The 20350-nt window shown below is 38.4% G+C and overlaps 1 protein-coding gene across 1 annotated transcript in view; it reads right to left on the bottom strand.

Moving 5' to 3' along the window:
- The window catches only part of GABA-B-R2 (gamma-aminobutyric acid type B receptor subunit 2), an 853882-nt gene that overhangs the window by 46447 nt on the left and 787085 nt on the right, over positions 1–20350 (bottom strand). Inside the window, exon 12 of the mRNA XM_067139049.2 lies at positions 11013–11192. Coding sequence (XP_066995150.2) covers positions 11013–11192 — 180 coding nt within the window. The remainder of the gene's footprint in view (positions 1–11012; positions 11193–20350) is intronic.

Below are 20350 nucleotides of genomic sequence, written 5' to 3'. Positions count from 1 at the left end.
TCTAGGAGAGGGAAGGAAGTGGCTGTGGCCTTAATTAAGGTACACCGGGCGAGTTGGCCGAGCGGTTAGAGGCGCGCGGCTGTGAGCTTGCATCTGGGAGATAGTGGGTTCGAACCCCACTGTTGACAGCCCTGAAAATGGTTTTCCGTGGTTTCCCATTTTCACATCAGGCAAATGCTGGGGCTATACCTTAATTAAGGCCATGGCCGCTTTCTTCCAACTCCTAGGTCTTTCCTATCCCATCGTCGCCATAAGACCTATCTGTGTCAGTGCAACGTAAAGCCACTAGCAATTAAGGTACAGCCCCAACATTTGCCTGGTGTGAAAATGGGAAACCATGGAGAACCATCTACAGGGCTGTTAACAGTGGGGTTTGAATCCACTGTCTTCCGAATGCAAGCTCACAGCTGCGCATCTCTAACAGCATGGCCAACTTGTTCAGTTTTTCAAAGTTTATATAGAACAGGTGGTAAAGGGAATCAAACAGAAATTTGGAAAAGGAATCATAATCCAAGGAAGAGAAATCAAATCTCTGAGATTAGCCAATGATATTTTATCTGAGTCTCAAGAAAATCTAGAGAAATTACTGAATGACTTGGACTCAGTTTTGGAGATAGAGCACAAGATAAAAATAAATACATCCAAAAATATAGTAAATGAATTGAAATGAAGTGAGATGATGCAGGAAATATTAGATTAGGAAATGAAGACTTAGACCAAGTAGATGAATATTGTTACTTTGGTAAAAACTAATGATGGCAGAAGTAAGGATGACATTAAATGCAGACTAGCACAAGCAAAGAGCCTTTCTTAAGAAACAAAATTTGCTCATTTCAAATTGATGTACAAATTAAAAAGACATTTTTGAAAATTTCATCCGTTGCATGGCATTGTGTGGAAGGGAAACATGGACAATAACTAGCTCTGAATAAAAGAGAGTAGTAGCTCTTAAAATACAGTGTTGCAGAAGAACATTGAAGGTGAAGCGATTAGATTGAATCATTAATGAAGAGATACTGAATTGATTTGTAAGAGAACAATGATTTGGCTAAATTTGATTAGAAGAAGAGATAGAATGTTAGCACACACTTAGTTTTTGATGGAGGTGTAGGCAGTAAGAATGGTAGGGTAGACCAAGGGGTGAATATGACGAACAGATTAGAGTAGATGTAGGATGGAGTAATTACAAAGAATAGCAAAGGATACTTTTTTTGCTATTGGATTTATAATACCAATATAAATGGTCCGTCATTGGACATTATAAATTTTCCAGCTAACTCATTCTTGGTTGCCAGCGTTTCGCCCTCGTGTGCTAGGGTGGGCTCATCAGTTGGTACCTAGCACACCTACCAATACGCTGGCTAGTGCATACCGTGGAGGCCACTGCGTAGGCTAACTGGAGCCACCGGCAGTGCCAATGCACTAAGAGACTTTGTCTCATTATCAAAAATTGATGCCTGCTTGGCCATCAGATGACATAGATGTTGATTCCATAGGGAATCTGAAATATTTGTCCTGAATGAGTAAATTTATAATACCAATATAAATGGTCCGTCATTGGACATTATAAATTTTCCAGCTAACTCATTCTTGGTTGCCAGCGTTTTGCCCTCGTGTGCTAGGGTGGGCTCATCAGTTGGTACCTAGCACACCTACCAATATGCTGGCTATGGGTATGTGGGTAGGTGTGCTAGGTACCAACTGATGAGCCCACCCTAGCACACGAGGGCGAAACGCTGGCAACCAAGAATGAGTTAGCTGGAAAATTTATAATGTCCAATGACGGACCATTTATATTGGTATTATAAATTTACTCATTCAGGACAAATATTTCAGATTCCCTATGGAATCAACATCTATGTCATCTGATGGCCAAGCAGGCATCAATTTTTGATAATGAGACAAAGTCTCTTAGTGCATTGGCACTGCCGGTGGCTCCAGTTAGCCTACGCAGTGGCCTCCACGGTATGCACTAGCCAGCGTATTGGTAGGTGTGCTAGGTACCAACTGATGAGCCCACCCTAGCACACGAGGGCGAAACGCTGGCAACCAAGAATGAGTTAGCTGGAAAATTTATAATGTCCAATGACGGACCATTTATATTGGTATTATAAATTTACTCATTCAGGACAAATATTTCAGATTCCCTATGGAATCAACATCTATGTCATATTGGATTTATGTCGCACCGACACAGATATGCCTTATGGCGATGATGGGACAGGAAAGGGCTAGGACTGGGAAGGAAGTGGCCATGGCCTTAATTAATTTTGCCTAGTGTGAAAATGGGAATCCACGGAAAACCATCTTCAGGGCTGCCAACAGTGGGGTTCGAACCTACTATCTCCTGAATACTGGATACTGGCCACACTTAAGCGACTGCAGCTATCGAGCTCGGTTAGCAAAGGATAGGGCAGCATGGAGAACTGTATCAAACCAGTCCATGGAATGACTGATAACTCAAAAAAACAATTCAGTACTTCTACGTTGGCCTATCCACCTCCCAAACAATATTTCATCCAGCAGTGCCCATATGTTCCATCAGTACTGTGATGATGCATTGTTCTACTAAAGAAAATCATCTTCATCTGGGTAGAGTTGGTGAACTGCTGGCACAATTTTTTCCTGCAACATGGTATGGTATCTTTTACCTGTCACTATTCCTTCAAAGAAGAATGTCCCACAAGTCCTCTGACAGACATATTACACCACAGTGTTAAGCCATAAAGAGTAACTGCTCACAATGTGGGGATTTCATCAGCCTAGTACACACAATTGTGGCTTTAAACAGTTCCATTCATCTATACACAATCCACCCATTAAACTCAACATGCCTATGTGGGGTCATCCACAGTGCTTAGTTTCTAAAATTTTAGGTTCTGGAATGCATACCCACACGTTTTGCCCCCTTTTCAACCATACTCCCTCCTCCATAAAAGTCACAAATTGTTATATTTGAAAACTTGTGATAAATCTTAAAATGAGAAATAATTTTTTACAAAATACTGTTCTAAAATTCAGGTTTAAAAAAATAATTTCTTATAATCCCTCAGCCAATCGCATCACCTCTTTCACCCATTGTCACTTTTACTGGTGATGGTGGAGCGGCAAATTACAGTTATGTAATACTATTTTAAATCTCCAGTGTGGTCTATGTTCCAGTAACTTACAAACACTGTACAAAAAAAAAAAAAAAAAAAAAATCCCTGGGAAGTTCCAGCTTGTTCTGGCCGAAATTAACACAAGTCATCCTCATTCACAGTGTGAAGTAACTCAAGAATGCATGTGCAGCCTCCACTTGATATCCTTTGAAATGTAATGGGAACTTGATTTATTTACACTTGACTAGTAATGATTATTTAATAACAGGTTATAACATCAGAATTGTAAGTGTTACTTTGGCAGAATTTATTCAACATTCATCAACCTTGCTTGGCCTCATTTGCACCAATTTAACCTGTGATCAATAACAAAATCCTTATTATCATCAGGTAGTAAAATGAAAGTGGATGTTGAATCTTACCCCACTTGATGACTCAGAATAAGATAAGACAGAAATATGTAATAATATTAATCACTTGTGCTTTATGTAGGTCAACTAGTGGAGCAAATCTCTTGCAATATATTCTGTCAATGTTCATGTCTCATTACTAGGGCCCAAATTTTTAGGTTCTTAAAAACCATTTTTTAGTTTTTTAATCACTCAAAGTAGTTTTTTAGTTTCTTATCCTCCTGAAATAGTTTTTAATAATCATTTCAATCATTACTAAAGTTATACTATTCATTCAAACTTTTTTGTACTTTATTATAATCTTCACGCCTGTCTAGTACAAAACTATACCACTTAATTCAAAATATTCTCTAAATATGGGTCAGAATGGCTTAATGAAAGCATTTCAAACACATCATACCAACTGAAATTAAAAACAAAGAATAATTATGTGCAAATACAATAAATGGTTATTAAATTTTGGTCACTCCCAAATGCATCAAGAAACAAACATTTTCAGAAGCCTTTTATGAGGAGGCTTATATCTTAATAACTGAAGATATTAGACATGAAATATCCAAAAAACCTCCCTAAGCGACATGAAAATTGAAACTCTTCAATACTTCAGCAGCTTTGATCATATATGCTGCACTGTCACTCAATTTGGAATCTCCTTTGAAAATAAAGAAACATGTATTTTTGTATTTTTGGATAATCCGATGAATAGCGGTGAACAGCAGTGACAAACGGGGTAAATTTTTAAAAAAGCTATATCTGAAAATTATCTCAGACACGTAACATATTACAGATTTGAAAACTGGTATTTGGAATTTCCTGTAAAAGTAAAGAAACATAAATTTTTTGGTGGGGAAATCCACTTATGGGGAACTGAAGAAGTGGGTAAATTTTTACAATTAGCGTATCTACAGTATATAGATTATAATAAGGTGGGTCTTTACCATTCCTTGCCACCTTTAAAGGTACAAACCTGTTTTCATATTACTCAACAATTGGTTTAAACACATCCCAAAGTCTGTTCATCTATATATATAAAATAGCTTGTCCTGACTGACTGACTGACTGACTGACTGACTGACTGATTCATCATCGCCGAGCCAAAACTACTGGACATAATGAAATGAAATTTTGGGAATACATTCATATTAAGATGTAGGTGCTCGCTAAGAGAGGATTTTTGGATATTCCGTTGCTAACGGGGTGAAAAGGGGGGGGTAAAATTTTAAAATGAGTGCACCTATATCTCAAAACTTTAAAAGTTTACAAATGTAAAAATTGGTATTTAGAATCTTCTTTGAAAATAAGGAAACATGTATTTTTTTGTTTTCAGAAAATCCCAATAGGACGGGTGAGAAAGGGTGAAAAATGGGTTGAATGCCTTTAATCAGGATACCGGTACTTATATCTCAGAAACTGAAGATATTACAGACCTGAAAATTGGTACTTTTGATCTCTTTTAAAAATAAAGACACACGTATTTTTTTGTTTTTGGAAAATCCAATTAATGGGATGGGGAAAAGGGGGGTGAATTTTTAAAATTAGTGTATATATATATCAAAACTTTTAAAGTTTACAGTTGTAAAAAGTGGTATTTAGAATCTTCATTAAAAATAAAGAAACAAGTATTTCTTTGTTTTCGGAAAATCCCAATAGGAGGGGTGGAAAGGGGTGAAAAAGGGTTGAACGCACTTAATGAGGATACTTATATCTCAGAAACTGAAGATATTACAGACATGAAAATTGGTGTTTTTGATCTACTTTTAAAATAAAGAAACACGTATTTTTTTGTTTTTGGAAAATCCAATTAATTGGGGAGGGGGGTGAAAAGGGGGTGAATATTTAAAATGAGTGTATATATATCTCCAAACTTTGAAAGTTTACAGATGTAAAATTTGGTATTTAGAATCATCATTAAAAACAAAGAAACCCGTATTTTTTTTGTTTTCAGAAAATCCCAATAGGACGGGTGAAAAAGGGTGAAAAAAGGGTTTGAATGCCTTTAATCAGGATACTGGTACTTATATCTCAGAAACTGTAGAAATTACAGTCCTGAGAATTGGTAATTTTGATCTCTTTTAAAAATAAAGAAACATGTATTTTTTTGTTTTTGGAAAATCCAATTAATCGGAGGGTGAAAAGGGGGTTGAATTTTTAAAAAGAGTGCATCTATATCTCAAAACTTTAAAAGTTTACACGTGTAAAAATTGGTATTTAGAATCTTCATTAAAAATAAAGAAACACGTATATTGTCGTTTTCGATAATCCCAATAGGAGGGGTGAAAATTGGGTTGAATGCCTTTAATGATGATACTTATATTTCAATAACTGAAGATATTACTTTTTTTTTTTTTTTTTTTTTTGCTAGGGGCTTTACGTCGCACCGACACAGATAGGTCTTATGGCGACGATAAAAAGAAAAAAAAAAAAAAAAGAAGAAGATATTACTAACCTGAAAATTGGTGTTTGGGATCTTCTTTAAAAATAAAGGAACACGTATTTTTTGTTTTTGGAAAATCCAATTAATGCGGGGGTAAAAAGGGGGTGAATTTTTAAAATGAGTGTATGTATATATCAAAACTTTTAAAGTTTATAGATGTAAAAATTGGTATTTAGAATCTCCTTTAAAAATAAAGAAACACATATTTTTTGTTTTTGGAAAATCCCAATAGGAAGGGTGGAAAAGGGTGAAAAAGTGGTTGAATGCCTTTAATGAGGCTACTTATATTTCAGAACCTGAAGATATTACAGACCTGAAAATTGGTATTTGGGATCTACTTTTAAAATAAAGAAGCAGGTATTTTGTCGTTTATGAAAAATCCAAATAATGGGGGGTGAAAAGGGGGTGAATTTTTAAAATGATTGTGTCTACATTTTAAAACTTTAAAAGTTTACAGATGTAAAAATTGGTATTTAGAATCTCCTTTAAAAATAAAGGAACATGTATTTTTTGTTTTCCGTAAATCCCAATAGGAGGGGTGTAAAAGGGCGAATATTGGGTTGAATGCCTTTAATGAGGATACATATATCTCAGAAACTGAAGATATTACAGAACTGAAAATTTGTATATGGAATCTCCTTTAAAAATAAAGAAACACAGTTTTTGGAAAATTCAATTAATGGCGGTTAAACAGGAGTGACATTTTTGGGTGAATGTTTTGAAAGACTATATCTACAGAATATCTGAGAAACGTAAAATATTACAGACGTAAAAAGTGGGTATTTGGAATCTCCTGTAAATGTAAAGAAACATAGGTAATTTGTTTTTGGATACTCCTCTTAAGGGGAAGTAAAAAGGGGTGAAATTTTAAAATGAGAATTTCTAGAGTATATCTCAAAAAACTTAACATGTTACAGAAGTGAAAAATGGTACTTTTTATCTCTATTAAGAATAAAGAAACGTGTATTTTTAGTTTTTGGGAATACCACTTGGGTGGAAGGGGGGGGGTAAAAGTGGCTGAAAATGGTGTTGAATTATTTTAATTAGGCTATTGATACCTCAAAAATGAAGATGTTACAGACGTGAAATGTGTATTTGGAATCTGCTTTAAAAGTAATGAAACACGTATTCTCGGAAAATCCAAAGAAGGGGGGGAGGGGGTGAAAGAATTGAAAAATTAATAGACTTAATTGTATGAGAATACATACATCTAATAAAAACTAAAGTTGTTACAGATGTGAAAAATGGTATTTGGATTTCCTTTAAAAACAATGAAAAACGCGTTTTTGGGGGGAACATATTGGGGGTGGCGGGAGTGAAAAGGAGTTGAATTCCTTTCATGAGGACACTTAAATAAAAAACTGAAGAAGTTAGAGTCATGATAATTGGTATTTAGAAGATCCTTTACTATTAAAGAAACAAGTACTTTTTGCCGGATTTTTCACTAGGGGGGGGGGGGGGGGGGAGGAGTTTGAAAGGAAGTGAAAAAAAGTTAATTATTTTTGTGGGGATACTTATCTCAAAACGGAAGGTAATAGACGTCAACATTGGTGTTTGGAACCTCCTTTAAACATAAAGAAACACTCCCACTTTTAAATTTTTTGGGGGGTGTAAATAAACTTGGGGTGTAAAAGGAGGTGAGACCAGTTGATTTTACTGTTCACAACGTACTTATAAAGAGCCTCCGTTGCTCAGGCGGCAGTGCGCCGGCCTCTCACAGCTGGGTTCCGTGGTTCAAATCCTGGTCACTTCATGAGACATTCGTGCTGGACAAAACGGAGGCGGGACAGGTTCTTCTCCGGATACTCCGATTTTCCCTGTCATCATTCATTCCAGCAACACTGTCCAATATTTCATTTCATTTGGCATTCATCGATCATTGCCCCAGAGGTGTGCTTCGGGAGCCGGCACAATTCCTATTGTCGCCGCTAGATGGGGCTTTATTCATTCCATTCCTGACCCTGTCGAATGACTGGAAACAGGCTGTAGATTTTCGATGTACTTATTCTGATCATAAACCGATCATTTTTTATCTTTCCTAGGTTCGTTTTCAACAGCCATCTTTTCCTTCGGAAAACTTTCTTAGATTACAGTAGGTTCCCCTGACATATAAATAAAAATTTAAACACATTTGAAATAAACAATAGGAATGAATTTGCCCGTCAAATTGTTCACCTCTATAATAAGGCCAATAATGCACGGAAGTATGTCATTCGTATTGCCAGAAATCCCGCACACTTGCCTACGCGCGACAATGGTGCTGGTCAATTGTCAAGAATGACAATGGCAGCAGATGTAATTTACCGCCAAGTAGCGGTCTTACATCTTGCTGTGGGGTCCAGATGATCTATAATAATAATAATAATAATAATAATAATAATAATAATAATAATAATAATAATAATAATAATAATAATAATAATAATGTTCTGGACCGTCGTCAAATGTGCGGACCGCGCTGGAAATGGGCCCCGTGACGGGTAATGACTAAGAATGCAGTCTGGCCGCGGGTTCAGTACCGCCAAGGCACCCAAGACGACACCACGCCGGATCTCCTGAAGGATTTGATCCATATTAAAAATGCTTATAGGGAAAGATGGCAAAGATTTAGGGACCCAACTGACCGGGCAGAATACTTGGAACTAGCCCGGGAAGTACGAAATCGATTGCTGGAAAAAAAAGATTGAAAAATGGGAGGATACTTGCCGTAATCTATTAGAAAACGAGTCAGATCGAGAATTTTGGCGGATTCTCGCAGAAAACGAGTCAGATCGCGAATTTCGGCGGATTATATATCTAAAACAATAAACATTCAATTATAAATTTCAGTATAATACCATAGCGAAGCACGGGTATCTTGCTAGTATTCTTATATACCGTTTTCCACCAATCGTATTTACTTTTTAAAAATTGCCTCATGCCTGCTTTATCAGCCATATGGTACTGCCTAATAGTCCTACTTTTAAAACTTTCCTTTTTGTCACACTTACTTTTAACTACGACAAACACAGCTTCGTGATCACTAATACCATCTATTACTTCGGTTTCTCTATAGAACTCATCTGGTTTTATCACCACAACGTCCAGGATATTTTTCCCACTAGTTAGTTCTGTCACTTTGAATCAGCTGTCCTTCCCATATTACCTTATTTGCCATAGTTGGTTATGCTTCCTGTCGTTCGCGTTTCCTTCCCAATTAACATTTGGTAAATCCAGATCTCCCGCTACAATCACATTCCTTTCCATGTCGTTTCCCACATAGCTGATTATCTTATCAAATAATTCTGAATCCGTGTCAGCGCTACCCTTTCCCAGTCTGTACACTCCAAAGACATCAAGATGCCTATTATCTTTAGAAATGAGCCTTACACCTAGAATTTCATGTTTGTCATCTTTAACTTTTTTGTAGGTTACAAATTCTTCTTTCACCAGAATGAATACTCCCCCTCCCACCATTCCTCTCCTATCTCTACGATACACACTCCAGTTCCGTGAGAACATTTCTGCATCCATTGTATCATTTCTCAGCCATGATTCAATTTCTATTACAATATCTGGTAAATATATATATATTAAATTACTTAATTCTATTCCTTTCTTTACAATACTTCTATAGTTCACCACTAATATTTTTATGTCATCCCTAATTGACTTCCAGATCTCTGTACCCTTATCACCACTCCCTAGACAACCCCATTTCCCTTAATGTACCTCCCTATTACCCTTCCAAACAAATTTCCTAACTTATACGTATCACTGCGGTTTAAGTGAAGGCCATCTGAGCGCAGATCCCTATCTCCTACCCACCCATTAGGATCTATTAATTTTACTCCCAGTTTCCCCACATACCCACTCCATAGTGCTATTGTTATTGCTGCGCACCTCTAACCACACAGCCCACTCACCCAATATAAGTGAAAATGAATCAAGGAACAGCAGAGCTAATGCTGTGAGCTCGCAGTTGTGATTAACAGTATTCTATAAGAAAGGAGTCAGCTGCTAGATGAAACTTAACTTTATACTGGTCTGTTTTCAGACCAACTTTTTCTGTATGAGGGTGAAAGATACGTGGTGTCAGGATATCTTATTCATAAGTTAGAAGTAACAGACATGAAAGCGAAAATTATCACTGGTGTGGACAGTTGGGAACAACAGCGTGAGAGTACATGGATTGAGGCAATGAAGGCTATTACGAATGAACTTGCTTAAACCAGCTTCAGTTGTGGGGTCATAAGTGGTTACTGGAGAGGATAGGTTACCTACGAGAATAATGGACTCAGTCATGGATGGCAAGAGAAGTAGAGGGAGACCAAAACAATGTGGTTACACTCAGTTCCTAATGATTTAAAGATAAGAGGTATGGAACCAAGTAAGGCCACAGCCTTAGAAAATAGAGGACTGTGGAGGCACTTAGTCAATCCACAGAAGCTTGCAGACTGAGCACTGAAAGGTTTAACAGTCTGTAATGAAGACTTATGATGTATGATGTTAAAATTTTTACATGGCAATATTATTATTGCCAGTCAAGCAACTAATAAATATTCTGGCATGGAGAAGCATTATTTTTTTAGATCTGAGCTTAGTTTTGACCTTGTATTTAGTTAAGTACTGTACTTATTGGTCAATAGGGTCTTGAATCTAAGCACAGTTCATGGATGACTCAGAATTAACCTGGATAATGTTAAATTAAATCTAAACTCGTAATTCATATTTTCTGAATATAGTGCTGTTACTTCTGTGTTACTCATTACTTCTGTCATACTCATTACCCTCAATCGGGTTGTGTCATTTTGTTCCCGGATAAAAACATTACTCGGGATACATCATCATGTTTTCCATGAAAATTAAATATAAATTTTCTTTCAAGGGATACGGCATTCTTACTGAAAGTGTCAAGAAAATCTACAAGCCTGAAAATGGCAAAATATATATTCTCCCTTAAATTGAGGATTACAACATATTGCCGTTTCATGGATGTTATGCTCAATAAGTTAATTAAAGCATAAGTTGTCATGTTAGCTTTACCTTTCTACATTCAGTAAAAAGATTAAACGATTACTGACTTACTTGTAACTCTGACTCCTTCTCCTGAAGCTCCTTGCGAAATTTTTGATTAAATGCTTTAGCATCTCTCAGTTTTTCCTCCAATTCTGATGCTACCGAGTCTCTCCGCTTTGACATTGGCCTTAATGTAGCACGAATACGCTTATCAATTGAGCCTTGAGGATTTCTCTTTAGCTCAATTAACTGAAACACAAGGATATATTTCTTGTTATGTCCACAATAGTAACAGGTATTATTAAATAATAGTGGTGGTTACGATTATGATAATCTTTATATATATTTTTTTCTTATTTACCTTAAAGTGAGAAACATTATACATAAGTTCATTTTACCATTTGTGATCACAAGACTGCTATAAAAACACAATAGCAGGAGTTACACTTAGGCTGCAAAATGACAGGGAGCTAAGTTAGATGAATAGGCAGGATGAACGAAGTTCCATGTTTCACAACAAACTCTGAGACAAGCGGGGACCAAAGTGAAGGCATATTGTTATGGGAAAGATGTTATGTTGTAACATTCAGTTGGGTTATGACATTTTGCTACTGGATGAAAACATCACTGGGGATACAACATTTTGTTTTCCATGTAGCCAAGAAGGAGGGGAAGGAAAGGGAGAAGTTGTGGAAAACAGGTGGGCCAATTTAAGGGCAAGGAAAGGAGAGCTAATAGCTTTCCTCAGGGAGGGGACCCAGAAGGAGTATTAGTGAGGAACTGGTATGAGTCACTGCAGGTAGAACAGAGGGAAGATGGAGATCAAGGAAGTGTTACAGATGAGGGGCAGGGCAAGAGGAAAGGGACTGGTAGGAAAGGGAAATGTAGGGTAGAGGATAGGAAGATAGGGGTGGAACAAGGTAGTGAGAGGGAGAGAAGCGAGGAGGAAGTGGGTTCTGTAGGCATCAGGAAAGTTAAGAGAGACCAGGTGAGGAGGGGAACTAATGAGGAGTGTGGGGTTCCAGCTTTGGTCATGGGTGACTCAATTGTAAGGCATGTAGGGAAAGTGTGTGGAGGAAAGGAAAACAGGGTAGAGTGTTATCTAGGAATTAGATTAAGGCAGATGTTGAGGAAAAGAAGGGAGGGAGGAGGGTAAGGAGAAGGTGGTAATTTTCCACATTTGCACCAACAACATAAGGCAAGCAGGAACAGATACCAACATAGTTGGGGATGTGTGGAATCTGGTTACGGCAGCACAGAAGTAGTTTAAGGTAGCAGAGATTGTTATCAGTTGGATACTGTGTAGGAGGGATACTGACTGGAGGGTGATTGGGGATTTCAATGAGACTATGGACTGGGTATGTGTGAAACTGGGAGCAAGACTTATAGATCCTAGTGGGTGATTAGGAGATACGAAACTATGCTCAGATGGCCTTCATTTGAACCGCAATGGTACATATAAGTTATGGGGTTTGTTTAGTATAGGGAGGTACATTCAGGGAATCTGGGTGGACTGGGGAGCGGCGATGACAGTATAGGAAGCGTGAAATCAAGTAAGGATGACATAAAATTGTTAGTGTTAAACTATAGAAGTATTGTAAATAAAGGAAGAGAATTAGATAATTTGATGTGCATACAATGCTTGATAAAAATATTGAAGCAGCCAGAAGAAATGGTCAGATGTCAATGTAACTTCATACACATACACACCATCAGCAGGTATGTAAATGAGTAAAGTTGCAATTCTCTGTGACAGGTAGAACTGCCACCAGAGTGCAGTAGTGTTTTTCATGTTTAGCATTGTTACCAGGTCTGGTAAGGTGTAGAAGGGGCATGAACAGCGTCAGATGTTGAGTGATTACTGTGAAGGACATGGAAATGCCGGGTACCTATGTGAGACAGCATTATCAGCAGCTGATAGAGTTTGAAAGGCGCCTCGTTGTAGGTCTCCATTTGGCCAGCTGATAAAATTATGCAATATCCAGATTTGTGGGGCTTTTGGATGTGACAGTGTCCCGATGTTGGACTGCTTGGGAACATGAGGGCAGGCATACTTATCGTCAAGGTTCTAGCTGACCACCACAAGGGAGGATCACCATATTATGCACCAAGCACATCGAAACTCCTTTACATCTGCGCCTGCAATCTGAGAACAAGTAATGGACTCCCTGCAACATTCTGTGTCATCCTGCACCATTGGTTGGAGATTAGCATTAGGCGGACCAGGGAATTACTGTCTCATGTGTAGGCTGTCATTAACACTACAACACAGGCTGCGTTTGGAGTGGTGCTGTGACCTGGAAGCATGGGCAGCTGATTACTGGTGTTGCATTGTATTCAGGCATGCACTATCCCAGATGACTATCATCTGCAAGTATGGTGGTGATTTGGTGAGAGGTCCCATTCTTTTAGTGTTTTGGAGAGGCACAGCTGTGTTACTCCTGGTATCATGGTGTGGGGAGCCATTGGGTTGGGGAACTCTGAGGGCACAGGAGTCCATCATGGACATCCTTAAGTGTTCCCCCTCCTGCAACAGTATCGTGGTGCCATTTTTCAACTGGACAATACTTGTCCACACACTGTACATGTCTCTATGAACTGTCCATGTGATGTTGAAGTACTCCTGACGCCAGCAAGATCGCCAGATCTGTCTATGATAGAACATGTATGGGACCAGTTCGAACGTCAATTACATCCAGTATATCAAGGACCAGTTACAACAGTTGTAGGCCAGCTTACCTGAGGAGAGGATACAACAGCTTTATGATACATTTCCCAACCGTATCAGTGCATGCATCCAGATCAGAGGAGGTGCTACATCATACTGATATGTGGGCTTGTACTGCCAAGTTCTTTGTAAATTTGACTCTATTTTGTAATCACTGAAATAACATCACATACCCTCTCAGCACATAAAGTTTCATTTCGTTTCCTCCTCCCCTTCTGAGTGCTTCAATTTTTTGTCCGACAGTGTATATTTTCCACATAGTATAATAGGAATTGGATCATGGCTAAGAAGTGATATTACAGATGCATAATTTTTCTCACTGAACTGGAGTGTTTATCATAGAGACAGATTAGGAACGATAGGAGGGGAGTGTTATGCTGGTGAAAGAAGAATTTGTAAGCTGCAAAAAAGTTAAGGATGATAAATATGAAATTCTATGTGTAAGACTAATCTCTAAATATAATAGGCAACTTGATATTTTTGGGGTGTACAGACCTGGCAAGGCTGGCATTGAATCAGAAAGTGATGGAACCAACTAGGACGAAATATATTCTACACATGCTGCTGATGAATCCAGATGAGCTCTATAGAGAAAGTGAAGTGATAGACGTACAAGTGATCATGAAGCTATCCATGTCATAGTTAAAAATAAATGTGATAGAAAGGAATGTCATTAAAGTAGGACTATTAAGCTATACCATACGGTTCATAAGAGTGGCAAGGGGAAATTTTAAAAAAGCAAGTATGATCTATGGAAAATGGTAAGTAACAATGTAAACAGCCTAGGGGATGAATTTAAAGCAATTGAGAAGTGTGAAAATTGGTATGCATCTTTAAAGGTGGTAAGGAATGGTAAAGATCTAGTGCATTATAATGGAGAAATAAAGAGATTAAGAAGGAGGTGAAGGATTGAAAAGAAAATAGAGTTAGGAATTGTTGCGGGAGTAAGGAGAGATTGAAGGAGCTTACTGAAAATGAAAACCTACAACCTGTTTTCCAGTCTTAGACCGGGTCAGGGAGGTAATGAATGAAACATATATAGGCTAGTATTACAATGGGGTCGCCACTCCCAAGGTGATTATTAATGACTGATAGATGCGATGAAATGATAGTGGAGAGTGTTGCTGGAATGAAAGATGACAGGGAAAACTGGAGTACCCAGAGAAAAACCTGTCCCGCCTCCGCTTTGTCCAGCACAAATCTCACATGGAGTGACCGGGATTTGAACCACGGTATCCAGCGGTGAGAGGCCGACGCGCTGCCGTCTGAGCCACGGAGGCGAAGGAGCTTACTATGGAATTGAATTGAATTTAAGGATGATAAATACAAAATTCTATGTGTAAGACTAATCTCTAAATATAATAGGCAACTTGATGTTTCCTTAGTGACTCTGCCAAGAATGATGGCAAACATAATTGAAAGCCCTATGAATTTTAGGGAGCAAATGAAAGGATATGTACAGACACTTTAAGGCAGAAACAGGTTCCAGGAAGGACATTCCAGCAATCATTAATGAACAAGGGGAGTGTATGTGAGGACTTACAGAAGGCAGAAGTATTCAGACAGCAGTATACAGTATAAAGGTAGTTGGAGACAAGGGTAATGTGCAGATAGAAGAGATAACTAATATTGGCAAATTACTCAGCTTTACCGGTAATAATAAATGCATTTACAAAAGGATACAAAAGTAGAAAGCTTGAAAGGTAGCTGGGATCGATAAGATTTCTGGGGATATATAGAAGGCAGTGTGATATCTGTTATATCATACTGTAAGTAAACTTTAGTACCTTCCCAGTATTAGTAACCTTCTCTTCCTGGACATTATGCTTATATCCTACTATCTTTACATACTGCTGACTGAATACTTCTGCCTTCAGTAAGTCCTCACACATGCACTCCCTTTTTCATTTATAATCCCTGGCTTTGGTGTTGATGAGGATACCATGGACAGCAAGAACTAGTTTTAGGTTGTATGATTAATGCACATCAGCAGGTTTCAAAACATTTAATGCACATCAAGGAACTACATTCGATATGATGAATACTAATTCAGTCACTTGAAAGTTATTTACTTGATGAGATCCGCCATCTTAACTGAGAACAAAAACAAAATACATTCAAAATGCAAAAACATAACATTCTCAATAGAAGTTCAAACAGACAATTTTAGACCCTCCCAACTTGAGTTGTGGGTCAACTCAACTCTGATAATAGATTTAGTCTCTCAGGTACTTGAACCAAACATCCATCTCTTGTTCTGTAACTGGAGACTTCCTGTTCATTTCTACCAGTTTTATCAACAACACGATTACACTCTTCATCTTGATTGGAAGATCCCTCAACAAAACTCCTTCCCAAGTTGTCAGGTGTGGATACCTCCAAGGAGCAAAATCTCTGTACAGGTCAGGTCACATCTCCATTAGCCGTCTGTAGCTTCACCACTCTCACAATTTCACCTCAACCAGAGATGATCTTAGTGACTCTGCCAAGAGGCCAATCCAGATGCTTCAGGGAATCCCTGTCAACAAGGACGATGTCTCCTTCTCTGACTGCAGGTTGACTTCTCTTCTCAGACTTAACTCACATCAATTCTTCCAGATACTCGCTTCAGAATCTGCTTCATAGGTCTCTCTGGAGCGATTGTTTATATCTTACTCTTTGGTTCACACTATGATGATCAACTTAATTGTAATCTGCTAGACCCATTTCTTACACATCTTGAAGAAATAATGCCGGACTTAGAGGAACCAATTCCAAAACTTTCTCAGCAATATATGTTAAAGGTTGAGAATTAATTATGGATTCACAATTACAAAGTGTAGTAGCCATCTCTTCATAGTTTAGACGTGCTTTACTTAATATTCTTTTAAGCAAGTCGTTCATGATTCTAATGATTCTCTCCCATCAACCATCCCACCAAGCAGCAGTTGGAGGATTGAATCTCCATTCAATATGATGAGCAGTACTGTGTTTCAAAATCAGACCCAAATCTAGCAATTTTAGTTTATTTGCAGCTCCAACAAAGTTTGTACCATTGTCTGAGTAGATAATAGAGCTTCTTCCTCTTCGGACTACGCGAAGCTAACAAAAAAGATTTTGTTCAGAGTGATGTCACTAACTCCATTTGCACCGCACGATAGACTGCACAAGTGAATAGACACTAAGTTATCACTATTTTTAAGGAACAGAGGGCCAGCCATGTTTAATCCAGTTACCTTAAAGACAGCTGCATCTCTTATTCTGGGTTTTGTAAGTGGTGCAGCAACTGTTTCTAATATTTTTGAGCTATATCTTCGACACACTACACACCTCACTGATTTTTGCCCTTTTAGAACCCAGTAACGCTCTCATAGCATGCTCATTAAGGTGCCAACACCAGCATGTTTATTTCACTCATGATGAGAAAAAAGTCAGTCTTCTGACAACTTCATGTTTTGATGGCAAAATCATGGGTCCTTAGAAATCTTCCTCATCTTTTCAGTAAACAAGTTTATTTCTAACCTTTATAATCCCATCAGTGACTTAGGAATCTAAAGTCCTCAGTTTCTCACTGCTCTCACTGGAGAATGCTTCCCCTTGAATTCAAATTACAATATTCTTTTCAGCAACACAGTATTCTTGAGAAGTGATCTCTCCGTATTTTCTCTATTTCCATGGACAAAGACAGTTCTGTATAAATCTCAAAATCCAAGCTACCAGCCTTACAATCTTGATATAACTTGAAAATTGTTTGTAATACCAATCCCACTCATGTTCATTTAGGGTTAAGGGGCAAGTAGTTTTCATCTTCTCTTTTAACACAGCTTGTTTGTCATAAACAGGACAGTCTAGCGATGAACACGGCCAAGCTTCTATAGATTCTTTCATCCAAGCAGGTCCCTCCCACCATTTTTTGGCAGCAAGTTGTTTTGCACCACAGCCTCTTGAAGGCAGATCTGCTGGATTTTTTTCTCCAATACAAGGCCACATGTCGCTGGAAGAGAATGTGTTCTTATTTCCTGTAATCTATTTCTAAAAAAGACGTACCACTTTTCTGCTCTTAACATCCAGGCAAGTCCTGTTGTAGAGTCACTCCAAAAATACATTTTTACACTACTTCACAAATGTCCTTCTATCACAGAATTTGCCAAACGTGTTCCTATAACTGCAGCGAGAAGTTCCATGTGTGGTATGGCGATGTTTTTCAGAGGAGCTACATACAATCTGGCTGCAAGAAGACTTACCACAGCATCAACATATGTGTGTATTCTGAGGTATGTAACAGCGGCATAAGCTTTTGAGCTTGCATCACAGAAAGTGTGGATAGTACAGTTTTTCATGTTATAAACACTTGTACCTAACCATCTTCGAATTTTTATTTCGGACAAGAAATGGAGTTCATCAAACCATCTTAAAATTTCTTCTTTAAGTTCGTCAGTGACCTCGGTATTCCCAATTTATTGCCAATTGCCAGATTCTTTGCAACAGTATCTTGGGACATACCATCAGAGGGAAGGTATCACCAACAGGGTCTGTGGGCTATCGACAGTACTGTCCTCTTCATGACAGACTTAACACTAAGCATCTTAATCCATGACAAATTAAGCTGCAGGGTATCACTTTCTTTGTCCCATTCGACTCCTAGAACAAGAGAAGGAGCTCCACATTTTCCACTCAAAGAAGTCTCCCACCCTCTTAATTCAACACATCCTTTGGTGGTTTCTGAAACAAACTGCTGTAACTCATCCTCAGAGTCTTTACTTGTTACCAGATTATCTACGTAGAAACTTCTCATAAGTTGTTGCACCCCAACATCATCTAAATCAGAAGTTCTTCTAATAAGGTACTCAATGATTGCTCCTAATAAGAAGGGGCTACAAGTAACCCCAAACACTACCCTGGTGTGACGAAATATCTTTATTGAATTCCGACCTTTATCCCAGCAGAGAAAACATAAGAAATTCCTATCTTTCTTATTCAAGCTCATCTGAAGGAATGGCGTTTTTATGTCTGCTATTACTCCAAACTTCTTTTCCCTAAACCTCAACAAGACTTCAGGGATTAACTCGATCAGGTTAGGACCACTATCAAGGCATTGATTTAGCGAGTATTGATTGTGAGATTTAGCAGAAGCATCAAACACAGGTTGGATCCGGGTCATACTGCTACACTCGTTTACAACAGGTCAGTGTGGTAGAAAATACATAATAATAATTGCTTCCTCTATAGGAACCTCCTCAATAATCCCTTCACTCAACCACTGTTGTACAATATCATCATACTCTCTAAAAGAGATTATTTGAAGTTTTTTGTAGTCTTTTCATTGCTGGGCGAAACGCTGGCACCAGGAATGAGTTAGCTGGAAAATTTACAATGTCCAATAATGGACCATTATATTGGTATTATAAATTTACTCATTCAGGACAAATAATTCAGATTCCCTATGGGAATCATCATCTCTAACATCTGATGGCCAAGCAGGCATCAACTTTTGGTAATGAGACAAAGTCTCTCATAGTGCATTGGCACTGCCGGTGGTTTCAAGTAGCTTACGCAGTGGCCTCCACGATATGCACTAGCCAGCGTCTTGGTAGGTTTGCTAGGTACCAACTGATGAGCCCAACCTAGCACACGGGGGCGAAACGCTGGCACCAGGAATGAGTTAGCTGGAAAATTTATAATGTCCAATAACGGACCATTATATTGGTATTATAAGATCCTTATTGTCAGGAAGAGGTGGACGTCCTTCAAGCCAAGGTAAACAAACTTCATATCGTCCCTGCTCATTGATTTTTACAGTTTTCAAAAAATGCTGCCTAGTCAAAAATTCTTGTTCAGACCTATACTTCTTTTCTGCTGCTTCAGTGATTCCAATAAAATCCAGCCTCCACAGATCTAAAATATCAGCTTCCTTGATGAACAATGATGTCATAGTCATGGCCACGTTAGGATCATTAGGTAATCTCACTCTGAGGGACTTTTCCCTAGTAGAGTCCAACCCAGGCGGGTTTCAAGTGCAGTCCTGATGCTAACTCTTCACAATGACTTGTTAGTAGTCTTCCTGCAACATCTGCTCCTATCAGGATAACTATCGGCTGATCGGTGCGGCCAACATCCATCAGCGAAATGTTTCTCTTCTTCAGTTCTGTCATCCAAGGTCCATTTTGAACAGAGGAAATCCCTTGGCATTTAACAGGCTGATCTCCATGAAATTACAAGAAAAGCTTCCATCAAGGTTACCGAACCTTATCTTGTAATATTGATGTTTACAACTATTGGTATTTATACCCCTAACATGGACTGGATTGCCGTTTCTTCCTGCTGAGGTACATACTTCATTTTTTCTGCAATATCTTTCAAGATGTAGGACTTCTGAGATCCTGTGACAATGAGAACCCTTACACAAGCTTCCTGACTATCAGATGCTATCTTCACTCTCAGAGTTTGTAGGAAAACTTTGGGACTGTGGGAGAAATTTCCTAATGTTACTTTTTCAAAGTCTGACTTGGTTGTTACGGTATGCTGATATGTCATGAGGAGGTTTCAGTTCTTCACACATTAAGGTTAATGTCCTAGTTTCAAACAAGAGAAACAGCAACCTCTTTGCCTCAGCACTTTCTGCTTCTCTGCTATGTCCATGCCTTGTACAGTGAAACAGTCAGACCTGTCGTGAGACTTGTCACAAAAGACATAATTCTTC

The sequence above is a fragment of the Anabrus simplex genome, chromosome 2 (genome assembly GCF_040414725.1).
Source record: "Anabrus simplex isolate iqAnaSimp1 chromosome 2, ASM4041472v1, whole genome shotgun sequence".
In the NCBI taxonomy this organism is placed as follows: Eukaryota; Metazoa; Arthropoda; class Insecta; order Orthoptera; family Tettigoniidae; genus Anabrus; species Anabrus simplex.
This window is presented reverse-complemented; position numbering and strand designations above follow the sequence as displayed.